General features: G+C 56.6%; 2 protein-coding genes across 2 annotated transcripts; both read left to right on the top strand.

Moving 5' to 3' along the window:
• The first annotated feature begins 63 nt into the window (after positions 1–63).
• Positions 64–18568, top strand: PIK3R2 (phosphoinositide-3-kinase regulatory subunit 2). Its single transcript, XM_037992226.2, has 16 exons — positions 64–213; positions 2384–3128; positions 7701–7793; positions 8150–8200; positions 8291–8422; positions 8516–8729; positions 9204–9289; positions 9440–9548; positions 9646–9744; positions 10203–10383; positions 10499–10624; positions 14014–14156; positions 15137–15313; positions 16490–16561; positions 16748–16918; positions 17106–18568. Exons 2-16 carry the CDS (start codon positions 2807–2809, stop codon positions 17311–17313), a joined length of 2184 nt encoding a protein of 727 aa, XP_037848154.1. The 5' UTR covers positions 64–213; positions 2384–2806; the 3' UTR covers positions 17314–18568.
• Positions 18569–21855: 3287 nt separating this feature from the next.
• On the top strand, positions 21856–27103 carry IFI30 (IFI30 lysosomal thiol reductase). The gene is made up of 7 exons (XM_007995778.3): positions 21856–22049; positions 23720–23902; positions 23991–24065; positions 24285–24377; positions 26125–26277; positions 26697–26750; positions 26835–27103. The coding sequence occupies exons 1-7, from the start codon at positions 21918–21920 to the stop codon at positions 26895–26897; spliced, it is 753 nt and encodes a 250-aa protein (XP_007993969.1). The 5' UTR covers positions 21856–21917; the 3' UTR covers positions 26898–27103.
• The last annotated feature ends 800 nt before the right edge of the window (positions 27104–27903 follow it).

Here is a 27903-nt window from a genome sequence, read left to right as displayed (position 1 = left end):
CCCCTCCCCTCAGACTCCGCCTCGGCCTCCGTTTACCAGCCCGGCCCGAATACGCTCGGGCATTTCCGCCGGGGGCGGGCCAGGCCGCTCGGAACCGTGGCGGCGGCAGAGGCGGGGATCCCGCGGCTGCGGCGACGGTGGCCGCGGTGGAGCCACGGGGCGGGCTCGGTTTGGTGTGACGGCGACTGCGGCGGCGGTGGCGGCCGCGACCAGGTGAGTCCTGACTGGCCCTCGTGGCGGGGGCGGCTGGGAGTGTGCTTAAACGCGGGGCGCCTGGGGACAGTGCGGGGCCCCGGTGGAAGCCAGAACGCAAGCGCCAGGCTGCGTCGGGCCCCGCGGGAACTGGGGGGGGCCGCAGGTAAGGGGGGGGCCTCGGGCTCGGTTCCGCAGCGGTGCAGCCTCCCTGGGACGGTCGGGGCAGAATGGGGGTATTCCCCGCGTCCAAGATACCGGACTTGAGCCGCGGCCCCAAATGAAGGGAGGCCCTGCCTGGAATGGGGCTTCGAATAGCACCGAGGGGCGCCCAGGCATTGTGCGGGGCAGAATAGGGTGCAGGAGGGCCGGGGGGTAGGTCAATCCCATTTCCGGTCCCCTAGCCGGGTAGTCGGGTCCATGCAGACCCAAGTGCGCGTCTGTGTGAGCGCGCAGGCCCTGCCTTCACCCGCGGAGCCCCCAGCCCTGCCTGCCCCGCCCCTCCGCCTCCCGGATTCGGGGAGCGCTGCTCCCAGGGCGCGCACACCGGGGCGTGGGGGCGGGCTGGCAGGCAGATCCAGGCGGTTCCCTGGGCATCCCCTCTCGGGGCCTCAGTTTCCCCACCTGTAGAACGAGGGTAACAGAGACCTGGGAGTGGGTAAGTTGGGCACCCGAGAATGTGGCGCCCCTCCGCCCTGCTCGGACACCTCTTGGGGCTCTCCATGACTGAAGGATGCTCAGAGCCTCCACCTGACACTCGGGCCCCTTGGTGGATAGCACCTATCCTTATAGCCACCCTGAATCCTTGACAAGCAGCTTACCCGCTGCCAAGCCTTTGCATGTGCCGTTCGTTCCCTCTGCCTAGCGCGCCTTCCTATCCACTGTGATGATCCATTCTCCAGAACAGCACATCCATCCGTCACCCTAGCCCTGTCCATCACAGGAGGTCTGAACCTGCAGGGCTAGGCTGGGAATGTGTGCCCATCTCTGCCTCCCCAGACTGGGGCTCCTGGGGAAATGATCAATGCCCTGCGGCCGGCAGCCTCCCCTCCTCCTCAGCTGCAGTACCCCCACCTTCTCCTGGCTCCCTGTCCCTCCCTGGGGCTAAGGTTCCCTCTAAGCACCTCCCCATCTGCATTTTGCGCCTCCTCTGGGCCCCAGGCTGGAGCTACCTGCCAGCCCACTCACTCCTCCTCTGCAGAGACCGGAGGTCCATTTGCTTGGACTCACCTGTAGGCCTTTGCTTGTGCAGGGGCCTCTTCCTGGACTTCCTTCCCTACCTCTTAGTTCAGCTGGCCTGACCCCTCCATGGAGCTCCCAAAGCAACCGGAGTGGCCCCCATTGTGTCCTCCCTACCCTGGGTATCTGGCCACCTGGCTGCTGCCCCCTCATGTCCAACTGGGCCTTGAAGCCGGCAGATCTAGGTGGAGGTCCTGGCTTCCTCCTGGCCTACCACACGGCCCTAGACACCTCCCTGCTCTGAGCCTCAGTTTCCCCTTCTGTAACAGGGGCGATGAAAAGCTTGTTTACTGGCCGGGTGTAGTGGCTCACGCCTGTAATCCCAACACTTTGGAAGGCAAAGGCGGGAGGATTGCTTCAGCCCAGGAGTTTGGGACCAACCTGGACAACATAGCAAGACCCCACCTCTGTTGAAAAAAAACAGGCTGGGCAAGGTGGCTCATGCCTGTAATCCCAGCACTTTGGGAGGCCAAGGCGAGTGGATCACTTGAGGTCAGGAGTTCGAGACAAGCCTGGCCAACATGGTGAAATCTCATCTCTCTACTAAAAATACAAAAATTAGCTGGGCATGGTGGCATGTTACTTGGGAGGCTGAGGCAGGAGAATCACTTGAACCTGGGAGACACGTTGCAGTGAGCTGAGATCACGCCACTGCACTCCAGCCTGGGCGACAGGGCAAGACTTTGTCTCAAAAAAGAAAAAAAAAGAAAAACTGATTTACTGAGCATGTAGTATACCTGGGTCAGTTTCTTGGGAGCTCTACTCCCAGCAGCTCCAAGGGAAGGCTGTCAGTAGACCCATTTTACAGATGGAGAAGCTGAGGCCCTGAGAGGGACTCACCCCAGGGTCACCCAGTGATTCAGGGAATTCCAAATCAGGATTTGGGCCCATTTCCATGTTGGGGGTGAGAGGAGTTTGCCTGGCTAACGCTGCCCTATCCCTGTCTCCCTAGGTCGGCGTCCTCGGCTGGCCGAGCATGGTGGCAGCCTGCACCCTTGGCTCCCTCGTCTGGTGCAGCCAGCAGAGCCGCCACCCTTGGGCGCCCATGGCCCTCCATGTGAGGGCGTGAGCGGCCTGCCCCAGCCTCACCTGCTGATGGAGGACTCAGTGGCCCAGTGACCTGACACCACGCCACTAACCCCCTCCCACCAGTTGACGAATGGTGGACCCAGCGACGAGTGGCCCTTGTAAGGGTCATGGAATAATTTGAAGCGAGGCATGAGCGGCCCCCGTGGTCGCCTGTGACTGCTGGAGATAGAGGTCCCAGCACCCCAAGCCAACCCAGCGGACCCTCCCAACCCTGCTCCAGCCAATGGGGCCAGTGGGACTCCTAGCAGCCACCTAACCATCCAGAGCCCACCCCACCCACGCGGCCATGGCGGGCCCTGAGGGTTTCCAGTACCGCGCTCTGTACCCGTTCCGCCGGGAGCGGCCAGAGGACCTGGAGCTGCTGCCTGGCGACGTGCTGGTAGTGAGCCGGGCGGCCTTGCAGGCACTGGGTGTGGCCGAGGGTGGCGAGCGCTGCCCACAGAGCGTGGGCTGGATGCCCGGCCTCAACGAGCGCACACGGCAGCGAGGTGACTTCCCTGGCACCTACGTCGAGTTCCTGGGGCCTGTGGCCCTGGCCCGGCCCGGCCCTCGCCCACGGGGCCCCCGCCCACTGCCCGCCAGGCCCCGTGATGGGGCCCCTGAGCCAGGTGAGCAGCCATCAGGGGAACTGGAGAAGGGGGGGGTGGTCCCCTCAGACCCTTGGTCTCCTCTTCTGTCTAGTGAGGCAATGGGATCTCCAAGGAAGGAGGAAAAGGGACATTTGGTCATTTGACGAATGTCTTCGCTACTGTCAAGTGCTAGGCTCAGCGGTGGACACAAGGCCTGGTCCTGCCCTCATGAGCTTCTGGTTCAAGAAGGGATGAGAGTGTGTTAGGAGGTGACACATACCATGAGGAAGGGGGCTTGCATGGAAAGATGTGAGAGTGGAGACTCCAGGCAGTGAGGGCAGCAAGGGCAGAGCCTGTGGAGTAGAACTCTAATGACCGGAACAGCCAGCAGGAGGACCGGAGGGAGGAAGGGGAGGGCAGTGTGCGCCGGCCTCAAGGAGTTGGTGGGATTGATTTTGAGGACAATGGAGAGTGTTCAGTAGGATTCAGAGGCTCAGCCTAGCTTTATCCTGCATTTTGCAGACAGGGTCCCTTGAAGAACCCCTTTGGAGACCCTGATTTCCAAAATGAAGCCACAAGGAGAGTGGGATGTGGGCTGTTCAACTGAGGCCATATAGCACAGTGGAGTATGAGGACCCCACATCCCTCCCCAAAGACCCTTGGCCATTGCCACTTGCCAGGGATGTGCCAGATGTGGAGAATCGAGGGCACCAAGCCCACTCAGTGATTGCTGTTTGATGGGCAGGGAGTGTGGGCTCTGGCCGGGGAAACTGAGGCTCGGGTTGCAAGAAGGAGGCCGAGGGGTACTGCATGCCCAGCAGGGTCTGCTCCGACCTTCCCAGCAGCCCAGCAAAAGGCCCTATGTGCAGACCGGCAGGCCTGAGCGCAAGGCCGGCCATCAAATGCCGCACTTGGAACCAGTTGGTCACCCAGGGAGGCCAAAGCCCCGGGAGGTGCCAGGCCTGCTTTGTGCCAGGGTGACATTGCCCAAAGGCAAATCAGAGTCCCTCAGCGCAGGGTGGAATAGGGGGTGCCGAGGTGGTGTGACACTGGCCCCGGCCTCCGGCATCTGGTATCTCCAGGGTCCAGATCTGCGTCCTGCCTCAGCCTGAAGGAGCAGGAGGTGGCCCCGTCCGGGCTCCCAGCCAGAATCTGCCTCTCCCCCTGGTAACAGCCACCTCCCTCCTCTGCCTGGCCTCTGTCCAGCCACCATACACGGCCCCACGTGGGGCGGCTGCCCAGCCCCACCCTCTGAATCTTCCAGGGTTATGTGACCTCGGCCAGAACCCGCCCCCTCGAGGCCTCAGTTTCCTCAGCTGGAAACAGCAGGGCTGGTCCCTGGGGATGCTGCGACCCAACCCCTCGGAAATGTGCTGAAGTCACCTGAGCCCCACCTGTCTGTGCACCCACGGGGGAGGCTGCAGCCCCTGAGCCACAATTCCTCACCTGTGAAGTTGGGCTGATGCAGTTCTGATGAGAACCCCCTCCCGATTCTGCAAACTGATCCCAGGCCACTCTCAGGGTTGAGTTTCCCAACCCAGCGGCCAGAATGTCACCCACCTCCTCTCCCCTTGTCTTTTTTCTTTTTTTTTCCTTTTTTATTTTTGGCGTTTTCACTGCAGCTGGGCCTTTCTCCAGCTTGAGGCGCCACCTGGCCCATCACTCAGGGAGGCCTCGCAGGCCCCAGCTTGCCCCTGCTGTGTGCCAGGGCGTCCCCGCCGAGGGCCAGAGCAGCGTCCAATGGTGGCAGACAGCGTGCTGCTGAGGCGGGGATGCTGCACACAAAAGGCCCTGTAGAGCTGGGAAGCCAGGGCTGGGAGGGGGCTGGGCCCAGGATGCCGCCGGCACCCGCTGGGAGGGGTTTCGGTTTTCCAAAAGGGGAGCAGTAATTTTCTTTCTTTTCTAAATTTTAACTTGGGGAGAAAATAATTTTTTAGAAGCAAAATGATTAAGAAAACGGGTCATGGTCCTTGGAAGGAAGCTGTTCTGACCCAGGCTGGGATATTTTGCTTTTCTTTCCTTTCATCCACTTTTTTGTTTGCATCAAGAAGGGAGAAGCGGGCTGGGCACAGTGGCTCACGCCCATAATCCCAACACTTTGGGAGGCCAAGGCGAGAGGATCACTTGAGGTCAGGAGTTCCAGACCAGCCTGGCCAACATGGTGAAACCCCGTCTCTACTAAAATAACACGAAAATTAGCCAGGCATGGTGGCGCCCACCTATAATTCCAGCTACTTGGGCACAAGAATCGCTTGAACCCGGGAGATGGAGCTTGCAGTGATCCAAGATCATGCCACTGCACACCAGCCTGGGTGACAAAGCAAGACTCCATCTCAAAACAAAACAAAAAAATACATTAATTAATAAATATATTTCCCTTGTTTGAAGCCACCTAGTTGGTAATTTTTTTGCGGCAGCCACTGAAAGTCATATAGCAGGTTTGGGCTCTGCCACAACCTGCTGTGCAATCTTGGCCACAGGACCTGCCCTCTCTGGGCCTCAGTTCCTTCAAATGAAAAGTGGGGCTGGGCGCGGTGGCTCAAGCCTGTAATCCCAGCACTTTGGGAGGCCGAGACAGGCGGATCACGAGGTCAGGAGATCGAGACCATCCTGGCTAACACGGTGAAACCCCGTCTCTACTAAAAAATACAAAAAACTAGCCGGGCGAGGTGGCGGGCGCCTGTAGTCCCAGCTACTCGGGAGGCTGAGGCAGGAGAATAGCATAAACCCAGGAGGCAGAGCTTGCAGAGAGCTGAGATCCGGCCACTGCACTCCAGCCTGGGTGACAGAGCGAGACTCCGTCTCAAAAAAAAAAAAGAAAAGTGGGCCAATGACATTGCCTCTCATTTTTTTTGAGACTGGTTCTTGCTCTGTCACCCAGGTTGGAGTGCAGTGGCACAATCCTAGCTCACTGCAGCCTTGAACTCCTGGCCCCAAGCGATCCTCTTGCCTCAGCCTCCTCGTTTTTTTTGGTGGTGGTGGTTGTTGTTTTTGAGATGGAGTTTTGCTCTTGTCACCCAGGCTGGAGTGCAATGGTGCAATCTCTGCTCACTGCAACCTTCGCCTCCTGGATTCTGATTCTCCTGCCTCAGCCTCCCAAGTAGCTGGGATTACAGGCGCATGCCACCATGCCTGGCTAATTTTTGTATTTCTAGTAGAGACGGTTTCACCATGTTGGTCAGGCTGGTCTCAAACTCCTGACCACAAGTGATATGCTCACCTCGGCCTCCCAAAGTGCTGGGATTACAGGAGTGAGCCACCGCTCCTGGCCTCTTTTTTTTATTTAAGAGATGGGGTCTCACTCTGTTGCCCAGGCTGGTCTTGAACTCCTGGACTCAAACGATCTTCCCACCTTGGCCTCCCAAAGTGTTGAGATTACAGACATGGGCCACTGCACCCCGCCACAATAAAAACTTATTCTGTCAGGTTTCTGGAGGCTGGAAGTCCAAAATCAGGGTCGTGCCCCCTCTGAAGTTTCCTTCCTTCCAGCTACTGGTGCCTCCAGGCATTCATTCGTCTCATGCATGGGTTGATTATTCCAATCTCTGCCTTGGCTTTCTCTTTTTCTTTTTTTGAGACAGAATCTCACTCTGTCACCCAGACTGGAGTGCTGTGATGTGATCTTGGCTCACTGCAACCTCCGCCTCCTGGGTTCAAGCAATTCACCTGCTTCAGCCTCCTGAGTGGCTGGGATTACAGGCGTGCACCACCACACCTGGCTCTTTTTTTTTTTTTTTTTTTGTATTTTTTGTATTTTTAGTAGAGATGGGGTTTTACCATGTTGGCCAGACTGGTCTTGAACTCTTAACCTCAAGCGAGTGACCTGCTGGTCTCAGCCTCCCAAAGTACTAGGATTACAGGCGTGAGCCACCGCACCCGGCCTATTGATTTATTTTTGAAACAGAGTCTTGTTCTGTCGCCCAGGCTGGAGTGCAGTGGTGCCATCTTGGCTCACTGTAACCTCCACCTCCCGGGTTCAAGCGATTCTCCTGCCTCAACCTCCTGAGTAGCTGGGACTACAGGCACCCACCACCACGCCCAGCTAATTTTTCTGATTTTAGTAGAGACGGGGGTTCGCCATGTTGGTCAGGCTGGTTCGAACTCCTGGCCTCAGGTGATCCACCCACCTCGGCCTCCCAAAGTGCTGGGATTACAGGCATAAGCCGCCATCCTGGCCGGCTTTCTGTTATTACAAGGACATCAGCCAGTGGGTTTAGTGCCCACCCTAATGCCAGGCTGGTCTCATGTACAGATCCTTGCTTTCCTTACACCTGCAAAGACCTATTTCCAAATAAGGTCACAGGTACCAGGGATGAGGACTTGGACATATCTTTTTGGGGACGTTATTCAGCGCAGTCCACCTGTTCTGTGAAGTTGTGTGAACTCCTGGTATTTTAACCCAGAAAATTGTGTCCCATCAGTTCTGCCCTCTCCTAGCCCCTCTACCCAAGGTCTTACAGCCTCCTGCAGATGGCAGTCAAGGTGCCAGGCACTTGCCTGAGCTGGGCCCTGCCTCAAACTGCCCTAGCTGAGGTCCAGCCGGCAAAGAGAGGGGCTGGGCTCCTTCCAGGAACCCCACCAATAGGCCACCCCCCCTTCTTCCCCCACCAGGCCTCACACTCCCCGACTTGCCTGAGCAGTTCTCCCCACCCGATGTGGCGCCCCCTCTTCTGGTGAAGCTTGTGGAGGCCATTGAAAGGACAGGTGAGTTCCAGTCTGGCTGCAGCCCCTGGATTCTGCTTGCTTACCTCTAGTGACAGGCGACTCATCCCCTCACAGGGCCTCCAAGCTCATGCTGCATGGAAACAGGCTGAGCCTGGATGCCCTGGGCCTCTGTGTTGACTAGGGCACAGAGTGACTCCTAAGGGAAGATGGGAAGGTGAACATGACCAGGCCACTGCATGTGCTGTGCCCTCTCCCAGCTCTCCCTCCCCACCCCTCCCATGCCCTTATCTCTGGGCGGCAAAGCGAGACTGCAGGGGATTTGAGCGGCCGGCCCAGGCTTCAAGGGGGTTGGGGCAGCATTTGAGAGCTGACTCGCCTGTTCCCCTCACCCCCAGGGCTGGACAGCGAATCTCACTACCGGCCGGAGCTGCCCACACCGCGTACAGGTAAAGGGGAGCCTCAATGGGGTGGGGCGGGGGGAGCCTGGGGTCCGCAGTATACATGAGTTGGACATGTCCCCCCCACTGCACCCGCAGACTGGACCCTGAGCGACGTGGACCAGTGGGACGTGACAGCCTTGGCTGACGGCATTAAGAGCTTCCTTCTGGCACTGCCCGCACCGCTCGTGACCCCCGAGGCCTCGGCTGAGGCGCGCAGAGCCCTCCGGGGTGAGCCTGGCGATGAGCCCAGGGGAAGGAGGGACCTGTAGCGGGCGGGAGGGCCCAGGCCCGGCTCACCCTGCCCTGGCCATCTGTCCGCAGAGGCCGCGGGGCCCGTGGGGCCGGCGCTGGAGCCACCGACGCTGCCGCTGCACCGCGCGCTCACGCTGCGCTTCCTGCTCCAGCACCTGGGCCGCGTGGCCCGCCGCGCCCCGGCCCTGGGTCCCGCGGTCCGGGCCCTGGGCGCCACCTTTGGGCCGCTGCTGCTGCGCGCGCCGCCGCCGTCCTCGCCGCCGCCAGGGGGCGCTCCCGACGGGTGAGGGGCGGGGCGCAGCCGGAGCGAGCAGGGGTGGAGTTTGGGGTGGGGTGGGCGGGGCATGGCCAGAGTGAGCAGCGTCTGGACCCTAAGAAGGGAGGGGAGGGGATCCAGAGTGAGTGAGAAGCTGCGTTCTTGTGATGACGGAGAGGGGACCTGGGATCCTGAGTCATGAGACAGAAGGTGAAGGGGCCTAGTCCCGAAGCATGTGGGTGGAGCCTGCACCTTCCCTTCTGCTCATCGTAGCTCCAGTACTACTCTCTTGCTCGCCTTTGTGTGAGGATTTATGGAGCACTTACTGCATACAGCTATGAGGGAGCTGGCCTCGCACTTGTGCCTGTATCATCTCCCCCTCCCCCCTGCACATACCTGCACATACCGTCTCATATATATCCCCAGGCGTGCAAACGCCTGTGCACATGTGTGGGCAGACAGACCCCACCCAGCCCTCACCGCACTCCCCTTCCCCCTAAGGAGTGAGCCCAGTCCTGACTTCCCGGCGCTGCTGGTGGAGAAGCTGCTTCAGGAACACTTGGAAGAACAGGAGGTTGCGCCCCCAGGTGAGTCCCCTATATTGCTGTCATTTCTTCCCGTTGAGGGCCGTGATTGCTGATTCCTGGATGCTGCCGGCATCAGCAGGCCGGTTGCAGTGGGAGGCAGCCACAGTATCCAGTCAGTGCTCAGGATGCATTTGTTTTCCTGTCCCTCAGCGCTGCCGCCTAAACCCCCCAAGGCAAAGCTGGCCCCTGCAGGCCTGGCGAATGGAGGGAGCCCACCCTCCCTGCAGGATGCCGAGTGGTACTGGGGGGACATTTCAAGGTAGGTTGCTGGCAGGGGGTCAGGGACCAAGGAGGTGTCACAGGTCAATCAGGGTCTCCAGGTGGCTCAGCAATCCCAATGTTGGATGTCCCCACAGGGAGGAGGTGAACGAGAAACTCCGGGACACTCCTGATGGCACCTTCCTAGTCCGAGATGCTTCCAGCAAGATCCAGGGCGAGTACACGCTGACCCTCAGGTGGGGGCCTGTCCCTGTAAGGATGGCCGGGGGTCACAGGTCATGGAGACTGGGAGTTCAGAGGGATGATGGGACATGTGCAGTTTCAAGGATGGGGAGCTGGACGCGGTGGCTCACACCTGTAATCCCAGCACTTTGGGAGGCTGAGGCTGGCAGATCACCTGAGATCAGGAGTTTAAGACCAGCCTGGCCAACATAGTGAAACCCTGTCTCTACTAAAAAATAAAAAAATTAGCCGGGCATGGTGGTGGACGCCTGTAATCCCAGCTACTTGGGAGGCTGAGGCAGGAGAATCGCTTGAACCTGGGAGGCGGAGGTTGTAGTGAGCCGAGATTGCACCACTGCACTGTGGCTTGGACAACAGAGCAAGACTCCGTCTCAAAAAAAAGGGGGGGGATGGGGATTGAGAGTCAGGTGCTGGGTCCCACTAGGTGCCAACACCCCCTGTCCTACACCAGGAAAGGCGGAAACAATAAACTGATCAAGGTCTTCCACCGAGATGGGCACTACGGCTTCTCAGAGCCACTCACCTTCTGCTCCGTCGTGGACCTCATCAATCACTACCGCCACGAGTCGCTGGCCCAGTACAACGCCAAGCTGGACACACGGCTCCTCTACCCTGTGTCCAAATACCAGCAGGTCCGTGCCGACCTGGGAGCCAGGGAGGGTAGCACTTGGCCGGCCCCAGGCCTCAGTTTCCTAGAAAGACCCAACCAGGCCATGCATCTCCCCTGATTCCCCCATGTATCTCCAGGACCAGATCGTCAAGGAGGACAGCGTGGAGGCGGTGGGCGCCCAGCTCAAGGTCTATCACCAGCAGTACCAGGACAAGAGCCGCGAGTATGACCAGCTCTATGAAGAGTACACACGGACCTCCCAGGTACTCCAGGCCCCGCACATGAGGGAAACCAAGGCATAGAGGGGCAGTGGCAAGGCCGAGAGCAGGACGACCAACCCCAGAGGACTTGAGGATGAACATCCGGTTGCAGGTCACAGAGCAGACACTTAGCACCAAGGGCTGTTCTAAAAACATAGAAATAAGGCCAGGCACAGTGGCTCACATCTGTGCACTTGGGAGGCTGAGACAGGAGGATCACTTGAGCCCAGGAGTTCAAGATCATTCTAGGCAACATAGAGAGACCCCTCTACAAAAAAATTTAAAAATTAACTGGGTGTGGTGATGCACGCTTCTACTCCCAGCTACTCAGGAGGCTGAGGTGGTAGGATCCCTTGAGCCTGGGAGCTTGAGGCTGCAGTGAGCTGTGATCACACCACTGCAGTCCACCCTGGGTGACAGGGGAAGACCTTGTCTCTAAAAACAAATAAAAACAGAATTAAGTGTACAAGGTTGGGCAGGGTGGCTCACACCTGTAATCCCAGCACTCTGGGAGGCCGAGATGGATACCTGAGGTCAGGAGTTCAAGACCGACTTGGCCAACATGTTGAAACTCTGTTTCTACTAAAAGTACAAAAATTAGCTGGGCGTAGTGGCGAACACCTGTAATCCCAGCTACTCAGGAGGCTGAGACAGGAAACATTGCTTGAGCCTGGAAGGCAGAGATTGCAGTGAGCCAAGATCATGCCACTATATTCCAGCCTGGGTGACAAGAGCAAAACTCGGTCTAAAAAAAAATAGGCCGGGCGCGGTGGCTCAAGCCTGTAATCCCAGCACTTTGGGAGGCCGAGACGGGTGGATCACGAGGTCAGAAGATCGAGACCATCCTGGCTAACACGGTGAAACCCCGTCTCTACTAAAACTACAAAAAAACTAGCCGGGCGAGGTGGCGGGCGCCTGTAGTCCCAGCTACTCAGGAGGCTGAGGCAGGAGAATGGCATGAACTCGGGAGGCGGAGCTTGCAGTGAGCTGAGATCCGGCCACTGCACTCCAGCCTGGGCGACAGAGCGAGACTCCGTCTCAAAAAAATAAATAAATAAATAAAAAATAATAGACCGGGCGCGGTGGCTTAGGCCTATAATCCCAGCACTTTGGGAGGCCGAGACGGGCGGATCACAAGGTCGGGAGATCGAGACCATCTTGGCTAACACGGTGAAACCCCGTCTCTACTAAAATATACAAAAAATTAGCCGGGTGCGGTGGCGGGCGCCTGTAGTCCCAGCTACTCAGGAGGCTGAGGCAGGAGAATGGCGTGAACCCGGGAGGTGGAGTTTGCAGTGAGCCGAGATCATGCCACTGCACTGCAGCCTGGGCCACAGAGCCGTACTTCATCTCAAAAAATAATAATAATAATAATAATAATAATAATTAAAAAATAAATAAGTGTACAAGCTTTTACAAAACCAAAAAAGGACAGATGAGAAGGGTCCAACCAGCCTCACAAGAGTTGCTGAGCCAGGACCTGGGGAGTGTCCAGGATGAGCCTGTCTCTGGCTGGGCCTCAGTTTTCCCATCTGCAGAATAGAACCATGGATCTTGATTACTTCCATCCCCTTCAACCAAGATGTTATTCAAGATGAAATCATGCCAGGTGCAGGGCGTGCACCTCTAATCCCAGCTACTTGGGAGGCTGAGGCGGGAGGATCACTTGAGCTTGAGCCTAGGAGTTCAAGACCAGCCTGGGTAACATAGCAAGACTTTGTCTCTTAAAAAAATTAAAATAAAATAAAAATTAAGCAAGAGGTTTTGTCACTCCAGGACTGTGCTAATAAGCTTCTTTTGCAAGTTAAGAGGGAATAGATTCAGATGGAACAGCTGGGAATTCCTCAGTCCTCCCTAGCACCCTAAGGGTTTTCTTTCTGTCCTCTTTTTTATTTATTTTTTTGAAACAGGGTCTTGCTCTATCATCCAGGCTAGAGTGCCGTGGCATGATCTTGGCTCACTGCAACCTCAGCCTCCCTGGTTCAAGCGATTCTCCTGCCTCAGCCTCCCGAGTATCTGGGACTACAGGCACATGCCACCATGCCTGGCTAATTTTTGTATTTTTAGTAGAGACAGGGTTTCGCCGTGTTGGCCAGGCTGGTCTTGAACTGATGGCCTCAAGTGATCTGGCTGCCTCAGCCTCCTAAAGTAAAAAAAAAAAAAATTAATAAAATTAAAAGATGGGCCGGGCACAGTGGCTCATGCCTATAATCCCAGCACTTTGGGAGGCTGAGGCAGGGAGATCATCTGAGGTCAGGAGTTTGAGACCAGCCTGGGCAACATGGTGAAACCCCATCTCTGCCAAAAATACAAAAAAATTAGCTGGGCCAGGTACAGTGGCTCACACCTGTAATTCCAGCACTTTGGGAGGCTGAGGCAGGTGGATCATGAGGTAAGGAGTTCAAGACCAGTCTGGCCAACATGGTGAATCCCCATCTCTACTAAAAATACAAAAAATTAGTCAGACATCGTGGCATGCACCTGTAATCCCAGCTACTTGAGAGGCTGAGGCAGGAGAATAGCTTGAACCCAGAAGGTGGAGGTTGCAGTGAGCCGAGATCACACCATTACACTCCAACCTGGGACAGAGCAAGACTCCATCTCAGAAAAAAAAAAAAAAAAATTAGCCAGGCATGGTGGCGCACACCTGTAATACCAGCTACTTGGAAGGCTGAGGCAGGAGAATCACTTGAACCCAAGAGGCAGAGGTTGCAGTGAGCCAAGATCACACCACTGCTCCAGCCTGGGTGACAAGAACGAGACTCCATCTCAAACAAAAAAGAATTTTGAGGTGCGGTCTCACCGTGTTGCCCAGGCTGGCCTCAGACTCCTCAGGGTTCAAGAGATCCTCCCACTTTAGCTTCCCAAGTAGCTAGGATTACAGGCAATCGCCACCAGCCCTGGCCTCTGCCCCTTTTTACTGATGTGTTAGCTGAGGCTCTAAATGGACAAAACAACTGTCCAGGATCAGTTAGGAGCACTGTAACTTCAGAATTGGCTTTGGCCCTGAGCCTCAGTTTCCCTGTTAATAGTTGTTACTTTGTTGGGAATTGTTGGAAGGGTCCGTGAGACAATGTAAGGAAATGTAAGCGTCTCCCCCAAGAAGCACTGTGAGCTGTAGCAACTAGATCTCTCATTCATTCCCAGCAGTGTTAACAGGTCCAGGTGTTTGTGGATACCTATAGGAGGATGTAAAGAAGAAGAGGGTTTGGGGGGTGGGGTTTTGAAGGCTGAATAGGAGTTCACTTGGTACAGCAGGAGTTAGAAGAATGACACTCCGATAGAGGGACCAACTTGAGCAGTCTCCATATCAGAGTTGAGATGTGCCTTTACCCTTCACGAGGGCCTTTTGGGGAGTCCCAGGAGGTGCTGAGCTGCGCCCCCTCCTCCAGGAGCTGCAGATGAAGCGTACCGCGATTGAGGCCTTCAATGAGACTATCAAGATCTTTGAAGAGCAGGGCCAGACTCAAGAGAAGTGCAGCAAGGAATACCTGGAGCGCTTCCGGCGTGAGGGCAACGAGAAAGAGATGCAGAGGTGAGTCTGGCGCCTCTGCCCTGCCCCACCCCACCCTGGATCTGGTGCGGTACAAGCGGGGAAGGGAAGGAAGTAGAAGGAGACCAGTCACCTGGAGGCGAAGAGTAGTCTGTTGAAATGGGCTTTGGGCCTGGTGTGATGGCTCAGGCCTGTAATCCCAGCACTTTAGGAGGCTGAGGTAGGTGGATCTCCTGAAGTCAGGAGTTTGAGACCAGCCTGGCCAACAAGGTGAAATCCTATCTCTATGAAAAATACAAAAATTAGGCTGGGCGCGGTGGCTCACGCCTGTAATCCCAGCACTTTGGGAGGCCGAGGCAGGCGGATCACAAGGTCAGGAGATCGAGACCATTCTGGCTAACACAGTAAAACCCTGTCTCTACTAAAATACATAAAAAAAAAAAATTAGCTGGGCATGGTGGTGGGTGCCTGTAGTCCCAGCTACTCAGGAGGCTGAGGCAGAAGAATGGCGTGAACCCGGGAGGCGGAGCTTGCAGTGAGCTAGATCACGCCACTGCACTCCAGCCTGGGCGACAGAGCGAGACTCTGTCTCTTAAAAAAAAAAAAAGAAAAAAAAAGGAAATGGGTTTTAAAGGATGAATAGGACTTTGTCAGAAAGAGAATCAGAGGAAACAGCATATGCTTAGGCTCAGACACTGGAAGCACATAGTCTGGTACAAAGTAGGTCCTTGAGAAGATCCTGGAGGCCAGGCGCAGTGGCTCATTCCTGCAACTCCAGGCACTTTGGGAGGCCAAGGTGGGAGGATTGCCTGAGCCCAGGAGTTTGAGACCAGCCTGGGCAACATGGCAAAACCTCTCTCTACAAAAAACATTAAAATATTAGCTGAACATGGTGGTGCACACCTGTGGTCCCAGCTACTCGGGAGGCTGAGGTGGGAGGGTCACCTGAGCCCAGGAGTTTGAGGGTGCAGTGAGCTGAGATAAAACCCTGAGGTCTCTGCACTACCCCACCCCTCCCACAGGATCCTGCTTAACTCTGAGCGGCTCAAGTCCCGCATTGCTGAGATCCACGAGAGCCGCACGAAGCTGGAGCAGCAGCTGCGGGCCCAGGCCTCGGACAACCGGGAGATCGACAAGCGCATGAACAGCCTCAAGCCAGACCTCATGCAGCTGCGTAAGATCCGAGACCAGTACCTCGTGTAAGTGGCGGCTCCCCCATGACTGCTGTGGCTCCAGGTGTCTCAGTCTCTCTCCCTCCACCAAGTGGCCCTTCCTGGGCCCCAAGACACCTTATCTGTCCACAAGCCCTCTTCCTCTCCACCAGGCCCAAAACTCGGTTCCTCCTGGGCCCCTTGAACGTTTTCCCATAGATCAGCCTCAGCTTAGACATGTGTGCAATGGGAGCGTCACTCCTATCCCATTCCATTTTGTGGAAAGCTGGGAGCTTTCTACAAAAATTCCTGCTGGGCTGGGCGCGATGGCTCACACCTGTAATCCCAGCACTTTGGGTGGCCAAGGCGGGCAGATGGATCACTTGAGGCCAGGAGTTTGAGGCCAGCCTGGCTAACATGGTGGAACCCCATCTCTACTAAAACAAAAAATACAAAAACCAGCCAGGCATGGCGGGGTGCGCCTGTAATCCCAGTTACTCAAGAGGCTGAGGCAGGAGAATCGCTTGAACTGGGAGGCAGAGTTTGCAGTGAGTGGAGATTACGCCAGTGCAGTTCAGCCTGGGCAACAGAGCAACACTCTGCCTCAAAAAAAAAAAAAAAAAAAATCGCCTGCTGTGCATCCTACCATGCTGGGTGGCTGTGGCAGCCCTGTCCTGGGTTCGAATCAGTTCAAATCCTGCCTCCACCCACCAACCTCCTGAAGACCTCAGCCAGAGTGTCCACCTCCCTCCTGAGCCTCAGGGAAGGCACTGTCGCATGCCAGGTGCCATGCTAAGCACCGTGCTTGTTATGAGTTCATTTCTTATGAGTTCATTTCCAAGCCCTTTGTAAAGTTTGCCTTTTACAGCTGGGGAGACTGAGACACAGAACCTACAGCTGCCCTGTGCAAAGGCCAGCAGTGCTGGAGTGAGCCTCTGGTGACGATGAGGTGCCTGGGCTGGCATCTTCTTGGGGGGCTCCACAAGCATTAACAGAAACAGAAAAATGAGGGGTGTGGGTCAGGGTTCCCCAGCAGAGCTGGGGGAGCCACCCTGGGTTCAGGCTGCCCTGAGCCAGGTCAGCACTGCCCTCTTGTGGCAACCGGAGATATTGTACCCAGAACCCTCTCTTCTCAGCCAGACCCTGCCTCCCACAGGACAGGCCCACTGTGGGCTCAGCACCCACACAACTGCACAAGCCCACCTTTCTCCTGTTGCTTCTCAGGTGGCTCACCCAGAAGGGCGCCCGGCAGAAGAAAATCAACGAGTGGCTGGGGATCAAAAATGAGACTGAGGAGTGAGTGACCACCTGGAGGGAGGCAGGGAGGGTTTCCCAGAGGAGGGGGCCATTGGGGTGGGTTTTGAAGAATGAGTAGGAGTTCACCAGGGAGGAAGAATTGTCCAGGCAGCTGGGGAGCCTCGGAAGTTGGCAGATGAGTGACCAGGGCCCTCCCCACCATCCCCCGCCACGCCCCGACCCCAGCCAGTACGCGCTGATGGAGGACGAGGATGATCTCCCGCACCACGAGGAACGCACTTGGTACGTGGGCAAGATCAACCGCACGCAGGCAGAGGAGATGCTGAGTGGCAAGCGGGATGGCACCTTCCTCATCCGCGAGAGCAGCCAGCGGGGCTGCTACGCCTGCTCCGTGGTGTGAGTGGACCGTAGCGCTGGGGATCCCCGCGTCCCTCCCAGAGCTCTCATTGAATGCCTGATGCGTGCCAGGCCTTGAGGAGTCCCTGGTGGGGTCATCGGGCACAGGGGAGCACGCGGCCCTGGGGCGGGAAAAGCTTGGCGGGGAGGCCAGCCTCCCGACCCGCCCTCTCCTTTGCCCCCACAGGGTGGACGGAGACACCAAGCACTGCGTCATCTACCGCACGGCCACCGGCTTCGGCTTCGCGGAGCCCTACAACCTGTACGGGTCGCTGAAGGAGCTGGTGCTGCACTACCAGCACGCCTCGCTCGTGCAGCACAACGACGCGCTCACTGTCACCCTGGCGCACCCAGTACGTGCCCCGGGCCCCGGCCCGCCGCCTGCCGCCCGCTGAGCGCCGAGGACCCCCCCCCAAGCGGAGCCGCCCCTGGGCCCGTCTGCACCGGAGGCTGCGGCGGCAGGAGCCACGGACCAGACCAGCCACATCCAGGGGTCTTCATTTCTACGGCTCTGGCTTTTGTTTGGGGTTCTCTCACCCTCTTTCTCTTTCCTTCTCTCCTTCCCTCCCTCTCTCCTTCCCTCCCCCATTCTCCAGATCTCCTGTCTCCTTTTCTCTCTCTCTTTCTTGGTCCTTGTCTTTCTCCATGTTGGGGGTCCTGCCTCCCCGACCCCATATCTCCCTGTTCCCCGGGCATTGCCCTCTCCATGGCTCTGGTCACCCTGACCCTCTGCCCTGCCCACCGCAGGTCCCCTGGGGCCCCGGAAGCCCCTTCTGGCTGCACCTGCCATGTTTACAGAGGGCCCCTGGGCTGCGCGGCCCCAGCCTGGGCACCCTGATTTTTAAGCCATAGACCTGGGGTCAGGGCAGGAAGGAACTTCACTCCGCTGCTTCCGAGAACCTCGGCCGTGACGTTCGGGGCCGGGCGGGACCCGCCCCACAGACTCCAACTTCCCCTCCAAACCCCGAAGTGAAACCCGCCACCGAGTTATCCCCACAAATGGGGCCACTGCGAGAAGTTCCCCCACCCCTAAAAAAATAATTAAACTCGCAGGCCGGGCGCTTTGGCTCACGCCTGTAATCCCAGCACTTTGGGAGGCCAAGGCGGGCGGATCTTTTGAGGTCAGGAGTTGGAGACCAGCCTGGCCAAAATGGCGAAACCCCGTCTCTACTAAAATACGAAAGTTAGCTGGGTTTGGTGGCGGGCGCCTGTAATCCCAGCTACTTGGGAGGCTGAGGCGCGAGAATCTCTTGAACCCGGGAGATGGAGATTGCAGTGAGCAGAGATCGTGCCACTGCACTCCAGCCTGGGCAACAGAAGAAGACTCCTCCGTCTCAAAAAAATAAACTCGTGAGCTGGTCCCAACCCCCCCTAGGAATCACAGCTCCCCGTACTGGTGCCGCCGCAGTGGCCAAGTTGCGACACTGCCCACGGCCCTTCCGCCTGATGCAGATTCAGGGCTTCTCTTCGATCATGTTGGGTTTTGACTCTGTTTTTCCTTGACTGCAAAACCCTCTTTCCTCTCCTCTTTTGGGACAAGAGCCCTGGTTTTCTACGCTGCCCTTGGCCACCACACTGCCTGCCCGGCGAGCTGGGAGGCAGGTTTTGTACGGTACGTTGTTATTGATATGATATAAAACATCAAACGTCGTGGATGATTCTGTTGTCAGTGACTGGGCTTCAGTACCATCTCTGCGTGTCGGGGACCGTGGTGTTTACAGGGTCACAGCAGGTCGGGCCCATGGGTTTAACTCCAAGCCACCTCTGAGACCCGACAACCCCTCCCTCCCCCAGTTTAGCTGCTCAAGCCGGGAGCAGTTGAGGCAGTGCCCAAGGTCATACAGGAGAGATATTCAAATCCTGAGCTCCCGACCGCTCAGGGGACCCCAGACCCCATCCAGCCACTCAGGTGCTTCCAAGCTGCTCCCCTCTGCCACCCCCAAACTTGAATCCTGTCGCAGCCATCAGCTGTGTCCTTGGAAAAGTCATATCCCCTCCCTGATCCACAGCTTCCTCATTCATTGCCAAGTGGTGTCAAAAGCCACAACCCTCCCATGCCACAGGGAGGGGTCTCCTGTGTCTTTGATGTTCTCAAGGCGTCGGCACCTCCATCCAGCACTGGAGGCTCTTCTCTGATCTCTCCTCACCCCCTCCCATGCACAGACCGCCAGGTCCCAGGAGACGCTGAGCAGAAGCCCTGTGGGGTTTTTTGTTTCTTTTTAAAGAGTCAAGGTCTCGCTCTGTCACCCAGGCTGGAGCGCAGTTGTGTGAACACGGCTCGCTCGTGGCTCACGGCCTCAAACTCCTGGTTTCCTGCCTCAAGCAGTCCTCCCATCTCAGCCTTCTGGATTACGGGTGCGTGTCACCATGTCCAGCTAGTTGGTTTTAAATTTTTTTAAAAACAAGATCTTGCCGAGTACAGTGGCTCACACCTGTAATTCCAGCACTTGGGAAAGCCGAGGTAGGCAGATCATTTGAGGTCAGGAGTTTGAGACCAACCTGGCCAACATGGCAAAACCTGGTCTCTACTAAAAATACAAAAAAAAAAAAAAAAAAAAATTAGCCAGGCTTGGTGGCACGTGCCTGTGATCCCAGCTACTTGGGAGGCTGAGACAAGAGAATCCGTTGAACCTGGGAGGTCGACGCTGTACCAAGCCCTGCACCAAGGTTGTGCCACTGTACTCCAGCCTGGGTGACAGAGTGAGACTCTGTCTCAAAAAAAAAAAAAAAAAGATCTTGCCGTTTTCCAAGTGGATTTCAAACTCCTGGCCTCCAGCAATCCTCCTGCCTCAGCCTCCCCAAGTCACATGGGCCACCACGTGTGGCCTCATGGCATCTCTGACCTGGACTCCTGTTTACCAGCCTCCCATCACACCCAGAATTCACACCACCACTGCCATGTCCTTGTCCCTTCTGCCCTCCCCAACTCTAGGGCCTTGCTGTTCTTGTCTGTTCTGTACAGCCACCTCTCAAGGCCCAACAAGGCTGAACCTGGGGCAAGTGCGTAAACAAACCTCCCCTCTGATCCAGGCTACTGCTGGGACCTTGGAACAGGAGCTGCCTCCCTTAGTCTCAGAGCCCCCCAACCTTGCCAGGCACTGTCCCTGCCATGTGTCCTGTCTGGAGACACCCCGTAAATAACTCCAGCCCAGATAGTGTCTCTCACTACTTAGGTTCTCACAGGAGGAAGGTTGCCGTCTTCATGGCCCCAGCTCTGTTGAGCTAGGGGTGGAAGAGCATAGCCTGTGTGGCTTCTAAAAACACTCAACCACTGGCTGTGTGGCCTTGGCAAGATAGCCTTCCCTCTCTGATCAGCCATTTATTTGTTACCAACTGGAGTCAGCAGCCCCTACCCCCAGCCCCAACTGGATGCTTCTGAGGGTTCAGTGATAAAATGGGTTGCGGGCCCACTCTATACCTGGCAGCAAGCCAGAGAGCAATACATTGTGGGGTTACATTTACGATTTCTTCCAATAGGGCTGGGCTGGTAACTACTGGAAAAATTGTAGCAATTATATTTATGGTTATTTCTTCAATCCCACCCGGCATAGGGTAAGCACCAGACTTGAGGCGGTGAGTCCTGGGGAGGCTTTGAGAAGGAAAAGGGCTTTGCCAATGGTTTGGTGGTCTGAGGGATGGGCTCGGGGACCATCCAGCCCCCGGGACTTCAGGGAAACTCCAGCTCCCAAACCAGCTGCTGTGTGCGTGGTCGGGGTCTTCCACACAGCTAGAAGGGGGCAAAACAGGGGACTCAGCTATATCTTCCAGCCATCTTTGGGATATTTTCTTCCTTAGGATCCGGTGTGTCTTGCCCTGAATGTGAGGCCCTGCAGGGTCTGAATGTCTCAATTATTCCCTCAACACTCCAACCTCCATCTGGGCCTTTTTTCCAGGCTATTCTCTCTGCCTTCACTGCTGGGGCCACTGTCCTGTGTAGGCACCAAGGCCTGACCATGCCACCCGGAAGCCCCAACCTGGGACAACTCTCCCCCACCTGCCTCTGAGCTCTCCATGGTGACTCTTGTTCCTCAAACCTTATCCTTCTCCCCTTTACACAGAAGGGAAAGCTAAGGCTCCGTCACTCAAATCCAGAGCCAGACGGACTCCAAGCCGCCCCACCCCTATCCCAGACAGCACAGGCCCCCGCTTTCCCCCATGGGTGCCCCTTGAAGGCCAGGTTGCCCCCCACCCTCCACAAGCCTTAGATGGTGAAAAGAAGGAAGGCCAGTTCTCTTCACCCCAAGTCGGAAGTGGGGCTGGAGGGGGGGTACCCTAGAGAAATGACACGCCGCTCCCTGTGACAGCTTCTGCTTTCTGGCATGGCTGTGGTCAAGCCTGAGTCAGTCCCACGGGACCACGGAGCCGGGTCTGGAGCATCGGGGTCAGGAGCTTGAGGGGGAAGGGTCAAGGGGCAGGACGTGGGGGTTGGGCGTGAGGGAGGTCACAGGCCAGGCTGGAGGGAGGGGACCTGGCCACACAGGCCTTGCCCATTCTCAGGGGGCTGAACGTTTCAGTTACTCCCCCAACACCCCAGCCTCCATCCCATCCCCAGCCTCCATCCCATCCCCAGCCTCCATCCGACGTCACCCCGTTAGATCACAGGCCCACTCTGAGAGTGGGTCCCGGGCCTCAAGTCCCCTAGCCGCCCCCAGAAAGTCTAGGAGTGCGTGGACACACCGCCATTCCTCTCAGCCTCTTTGTGTCTGTCTCAAAGGCCCCACCTCACCTCCCCTAAAGGTACTCTTGTGCCAGGGCTCACATGCCTGGGCAGGGCTGATTGCCAAGGGGCCCAGTGACCTCGTGACTGGGGACCCAGCACCTGGCAGGGGTGGGGGTGGGACACCCAGAGGGAGGAGTGGAGGAGGGAGGGACGCTGGCTCCGGGCCGAGGGGCGTGGGCACCGGGAGGCGGGCCCGGGTTAGGGGCGGGACCACCCCCTGGTTAAAGGCGCTCATTTCCCAGGCAGCCGCTCCAGCCGCCACACTTTTGCCCCGCAGCGATGTCCCTGTCGCCACTTCTGCTGTTCCTGCCACCGCTGCTGCTGCTGCTGGACGACCCCACGGCAGCGGTGCAGGCGTCCCCTCTGCAAGCGTTAGATATCTTTGGGAATGGGCCGCCAGTTAACTACAAGGTAGGGACGGCGACAGGGCGGGCAGGCTGGAGGGGAGAGGCGCCCTGTCGGGACAGGCGCCCTGTCGGGGCAGGCGGCTCCTTCTTTCTCCCCAGACTTCACAGGGGAAGACCAGGGCCCCGACTGGAAAAACCCCGTTCATTTCCCGGCACTGCGGCCAGACTCCCTCCGTGCCGTTTCGCTTTCGCATCCCGCATCTGAGACGCGCAGTTGCTTCCACCCGCCTCGTCCCGCCCAAGGGTTCATTGAGCTCCTATTGTGTACTTTTGGGGCAGGAGCTGGGGTCTCCTTTTATGGTCCAGGGCACAAGTTCAGCAGCTGGCCGAGGGCCACCGGCATGCGTTCTTGCTGCTACCCCTGGTGTATTCATTCCAGCCAGGGCAGGGCTTGCGTGGCTTGCGTGTCTCTGGGACCTACTAGGCAGATGCCCTAGAAGCTGAGCGACTTGCTCAGGGCTCCAGCGACACGGGCCGCCCGCCACCCCTTAGCTGAAGCCGGAAGTCAGCACCTATTAAGTGCCGCCTCTATTTGGTCGGACTTGGAAAGGGTTCACATGGGTCCCTTGCTCAGCTCAGAGTCAAGGTCTCCTGGTGAAGTGGCAAGAAATGGGCATGGGCGAAGGCCGGAGGCAGTGACTCACATCTGTAATCCCAGCACTTTGGGAGGCCGAAGTGGGTGGATCACCTGAGGTCAGGAGTTCTAGCCTTGCTAGCCTGGCCAACATGGTGAAACCCCGTCTCTACTAAAAATACAAAAATTATCTGAGTGTGGTGGTGGGCGCCTATAGTCCTAGATACTTGGGAGGCTGAGGCAGGAGAATCGCTTGAACTCAAGATGTGGAAGTTGCCGTGAGCCGAGATCACGCCACTGCATTCCAGCCTGGGCAACAGAGCAAGACTCCCTCTCAAAAGAAAAAAAAAAAAAAGGCTCAGGCTGGGCGCGGTGGCTCACGCCTGTAATCCCAGCACTTTGGAAGGCTGAGGCAGGCAGATCATGAGGTCAGGAGTTCGAGACAATTCTGGCCAACATGGAGAAACCCTGTCTCTACTAAAAATACAAAAATTAGCTGGGTGTGGTGGTGCGCGCCTATAATCCCAGCTACTCTGGAGGCTGAGGCAGGAGAATCGCTTGAACCAGGGAGTCGGAGGTCACAGTGAGCCGAGATCGCACCACAGCACACAGAGTGAGACTCCATCTCAAAAAATAAAGTCTCTGCTGGGCTCGGTGGCTCACGCCTGTAATCCCAGCACTTTGGGAGGCCGAGGCGGGCGGATCACGAGGTCAAGAGATCGAGACCATCCTGGCTAACACGGTGAAACCCCTTCTCTACTAAAAATACAAAAAAATTAACCGGGTGTGGTGGCGGGCGCCTGTGGTCCCAGCTACTCGGGAGGCTGAGGCAGGAGAATGGCGTGAACCCGGGAGGCGGAGCTTGCAGTGAGCCGAGATGGTGCCAGTGCACTCCAGCCTGGACGACAGAGCGAGACTCCGTCTCAAAAAAAAAAACAAACAAACGTCTCAAAGTCAAGATTCCACCTGGCAAGCTCTGGAAGGCGTGCAAGATGAATTGCCTCTGACAGCCCCCTTTCTACAAGAATACCAAGTGGGGTTCAGAGAAGTGGGGAACTGCCCAGGGCTACACCTGCCTCACACCCCTTCCTAATCCACAGATGGGCAATCTATACCTGCGGGGGCCCGTCAAGAAGTCCAATGCACCGCTTGTCAACGTGACCCTCTACTATGAAGCACTGTGCGGTGGCTGCCGCGTCTTCCTGATCCGAGACCTTTTCCCAACGTGGCTGATGGTCATGGAGATCCTCAATGTCACGCTGGTGCCCTACGGAAATGCACAGGTGCATGGGCGCTGGGGAAACTGAGTCACGTGGGCAGGGGAGCAGGGGACCCAGCCTGCCAGGCAGCTCTCACCCTGCTGCCTTGCAGGAACAAAATGTCAGCGGCAGATGGGAGTTCAAGTGCCAGCATGGAGAAGAGGAGTGCAAACTCAACAAGGTGGAGGTGAGCGTCCCCAGGGCCCCACACCGGGGTGGGGGAAAACCGTCCGATGTACAGGAAGTAAATACGAGGATGCCAGCTCTGTCTTCTGCCTCGTGTGCTCCCATTTAATCACATCTTTATTCCCTATCTCCTGGGTGGGTACTGGTGATTATTACAAGAGGGCATCAGGGTACCCTGGGCCCTCTTCATGCCCTCTCCTGCCCCCTCTCCAAACCCTAGGCCTGCCTGTTGGATATACTTGACATGGATCTAGCCTTCCTGACCGTTGTCTGCATGGAAGAGTTTGACGACATGGAGAAAAGTCTGCCACTAGTGAGTGACGCCCCTCACTCTGCACGAGGAGGGGGACAAGGGTGGTAACCTTCCCTACACCCAGGCAGACCCAAATTCAAGTCTTAGCCTTGACCACTGCTGTCTGTGCAGCCCAAGAAAACAACTACCCTTCTTTATTTTATTTATTGATTTATTTTTTCTTGAGACGGAGTCTCGCTCTGTCACCCAGGCTGGAGTGCAGTGGCACAATCCCGGTTCACTGCAACCTCCACCTCCTGGGTTCAAGTGATTCTCCTGCCTCAGCCTCCTGAGTAGCTGGGATTACAGTTCTGTGCCACCATACCAGGCTAATTTTTGTATTTTTAGTAGAGACAGGGTTTTACCATGTTGGTTAGGCTTGTCTTGAACTCTTGACCTCGTGATCCGTCTGCCTAGGCCTCCCAAAGTGCTGGGATTACAGGCATGAGCTACTGGCTCTGTGCCCGGCCGGTTTTTTTTTTTTTTTTTTTTTGAAACAGGGTCTTGCTTTGTCACCCAGGCTGGAGTGCAGTGGTGCGATCTTGGCTGACTGCAACCACTGTCTCCTCGGTTTAAGTGATCCTCCCACCTCAGCTTCCCCAGTAGCTGGGACTACAGGCGCACACCACCATGCCCGGCTGATTTTTGTATTTTTAGTAGAGACAGCATTCACCATGTTGGCCAGGCTGGTCTCAAACTCCTGACCTCAAGTGATCCTCCTGTCCCAGCCTCCCAAAGGATTACAGGTGTGAGCCACCACACCTGGCCCCAGCCTCCCCTCTTGAAACTTCCATCTCTGAATCAGGGGAATGAATGCAGGTCTCTTAGGAGCATGAGTGATCACGGAGGACTTACTGGAGGAGGCATTTCTGAGCTGGTCATGGAAGGATAAGCAGGAATGTGCAGAGACACAGATGATAGGATGTGGAGATGATAGGACAGACCCCACCTACTTCCTCAGGGGATTGTGAAGAATGACTTCCAGAGAAGTGACTCATCGGCTCCAATCATTTATTCATTCATCAAACATCTGGGTCACCCGGCCAGACATGGCGGCTCATGTCTATAACCCCAACACTTTGGGAGGCCAAGGCTGGCGGATCACAAGGTCAGGAGATCGAGACCATCCTGGCTAACACAGTGAAACCCCGTCTCTACCAAAAATACAAAAAATTAGCCAAGTGTGGTGGCGGACGCCTGTGGTCCCAGCTACTCGGGAGGCTGAGGCAGAAGAATGCCGTCAACCCGGGAGGCGGAGAGCTTGCAGTGAGCCGAGATCGCACCACTGCACTCCAGCCTGGGCGACAGAGCGAGACTCCGTCTCAAAAAAAAAAAAAAAAAATCCGGGTCACCCAAGAGGCCTCACCTAGCGATACCCTAGTCCTGCAGGGTTAGATCAGGGCTGAGAGAGTGGCAAGGAGAGGGCACTGAGGAGACACAGTGGACGGAGGAGGAAGGGTGTTCCTGGCAGAGGGATCAGCCTGTGTGGAGGCCCTGAGTAAAGTGAGATACCATGGGGGTCAGAGACAGTGGGGTCTGGTCTTAGGGATGAAAACAAGGGAGCTAGGAGGCAGGAGCAGCCTCAGCCCTGACTCAGGGGCCTCCACTCAAGCATGTATTGAGCGTCTGCTGTTTGTGGGCATTGTCGCATCGCTGTGAAGCCAACCCTCTTCTCAGTGACGAAACAGGCTTGACTCAGGGCTGGTGGGGGGACCGTTGAGATAACGGGGAGGAAGCTGAGGCAACCCCCTGCTCCCCACCCACCCAGTGCCTGCAGCTCTACGCCCCAGGGCTGTCGCCAGACACTATCATGGAGTGTGCAACGGGGGACCGCGGCATGCAGCTCATGCATGCCAATGCCCAGCGGACAGATGCTCTTCAGCCACCGCACGAATATGTGCCCTGGGTCACCGTCAATGGGGTAAGACTCTTTTTAGCCCTCAGCTTGACACTCATAGTCCCATGGAGTCAGGGATGGACCAGACAGAGGGACCAGGGATAAAGGAGCCCAGACAGAGGTTACAGTGAGCCGAGATCGCGCCACTGAACTCCAGCCTGGGTGACAAGAGCAAAACTTGATGGCTTTGCATATGGAAAAGGGGCATTGGGGCTGGAGTTTTGAAAAGTGAGTAGGAGTCCATCAGGCAAAAAAATGTACGTATTAATTCGAAGTAGTAAACATTGATAGCCACCCCCGCTGGGACAGGTGTGCCACTGATTCTCGAGGCAGGAGGTGGGGGCCAGACTTGGGAACACGTGCAGCCCTTTCTGGGCTGGAACCAGGGTGCATGGGTTGGGGTAGCTGCTGGGAGTGTGTGACCTCTGTCTTGCTTTGTGCAGAAACCCTTGGAAGATCAGAGCCAGCTCCTGGCCCTCGTCTGCCAGTTGTACCAGGTAAGCCGGGAGGGGAGCAGTGGGATTCAAGTGGTGGGGGTAGGGTCTGCTTCCAGGACTCCAACTTGTGGCCTTCCCCTCCAGGGCGAGAAGCCGGGTATCTGCCCTCCCTCAACCCGCTCCCTCAGGGGTGTCTGCTTCAAGTGATGGCCGGTGCGCTGTGGAGAGCTGATGCAAGGCAAGCGGGAACCCAGCTTCCTGCCTTTTTTTCTGATCTGGACCCTCGGCACTTGCTTCTCACCAACTGGAAAATGTCTATGCATCCCATGAAGACCAGATACACAAAATTCCACCCCATAATCACGAATCTTGCTCCACTAAGAACGGTGCTAAAGTAAAACTAGTTTAATAAACCCTTCTGGATGGTGTAATTAATTTGATAAGTCAGCCATTCCCCCTTCCCCAGGCCTGGCGAAACCCCCTCTCTACTGAAAATAGAAAAACTAGCTGGGCATGGTGGCGGATGCCTGTAATCCCAGATACTCGGGAGGCTGAGGCAGGAGAATTGCTTGAACCTAGCAGGCAGAGGTTGAAGTGAGCCGAGATTGCACCACTGCACGCCAGCCTGGGCGACAAGAGCAAAACTCCGTCTCAAAAAAAAAAAAAGTGACTGGTTGTAGCCAGGCGAGGTGGCTCATGTCTATAATTGCAGTGCTTTGGGAGGTCAAGGTAGGAGGATTGCTTGAGGACAGGAGTTTGAGACCAGCTTTGGCTGGCATCATAGCAAGACCCTGTCTTTACAAAACATGAAAATAGAAGGAATTAGCGGGGCATGGCAGTGAGCAACTGTGGTACTCGGGAGGCTGAGGCAGGAGGATCACTTGAGCACAGGAGGTCAAGGCTGCAGTGAGCCATAATTACGCCACTGCACTGCAGCCTGGGCCAGAGAGCAAGACTCTGCCTCTTTTTTTTTTTTTTTTTTTTTTTTTTGAGTTGGAGTTTCGCTCTTGTTGCCCAGGCTGAAGGGAAATGCGTGATTCAGCTCCCCACAACCTCTGCCTCTCCGGTTCAAGCAATTCTCCTGCCTCAACCTCCTGAGTAGCTGGGATTACAGACACATGCCACCACGCCCAGCTAATTTTGTATTTTTAGTAAAGACGGGGTTTCTCCATGCTGGTCAGGTTAGTCTCGAACTCCTGACCTCATGATCCAT

This window comes from Chlorocebus sabaeus, chromosome 6 (assembly GCF_047675955.1).
Source record: "Chlorocebus sabaeus isolate Y175 chromosome 6, mChlSab1.0.hap1, whole genome shotgun sequence".
NCBI lineage: Eukaryota > Metazoa > Chordata > Mammalia > Primates > Cercopithecidae > Chlorocebus > Chlorocebus sabaeus.
Note: the sequence above shows the minus strand (reverse complement) of the source record. Positions and strands in the feature narration are given on the sequence as shown.

What these genes read in the sequence shown, in the direction of transcription:
- IFI30 (XM_007995778.3), top strand. Translation starts at nt 21,918, where the DNA reads ATGTCCCTGTCGCCACTTCTGCTGTTCCTGCCACCGCTGCTGCTGCTG. An exon ending in GGCCGCCAGTTAACTACAAG is followed by an intron (nt 22,050 to 23,719) that starts GTAGGGACGGCG and finishes CCTAATCCACAG; the next exon opens with ATGGGCAATCTATACCTGCG. An exon ending in CCTGGGTCACCGTCAATGGG is followed by an intron (nt 26,278 to 26,696) that starts GTAAGACTCTTT and finishes TGCTTTGTGCAG; the next exon opens with AAACCCTTGGAAGATCAGAG.
- PIK3R2 (XM_037992226.2), top strand. Translation starts at nt 2,807, where the DNA reads ATGGCGGGCCCTGAGGGTTTCCAGTACCGCGCTCTGTACCCGTTCCGC. An exon ending in TACTGGGGGGACATTTCAAG is followed by an intron (nt 9,549 to 9,645) that starts GTAGGTTGCTGG and finishes ATGTCCCCACAG; the next exon opens with GGAGGAGGTGAACGAGAAAC. An exon ending in GAGTACACGCTGACCCTCAG is followed by an intron (nt 9,745 to 10,202) that starts GTGGGGGCCTGT and finishes GTCCTACACCAG; the next exon opens with GAAAGGCGGAAACAATAAAC.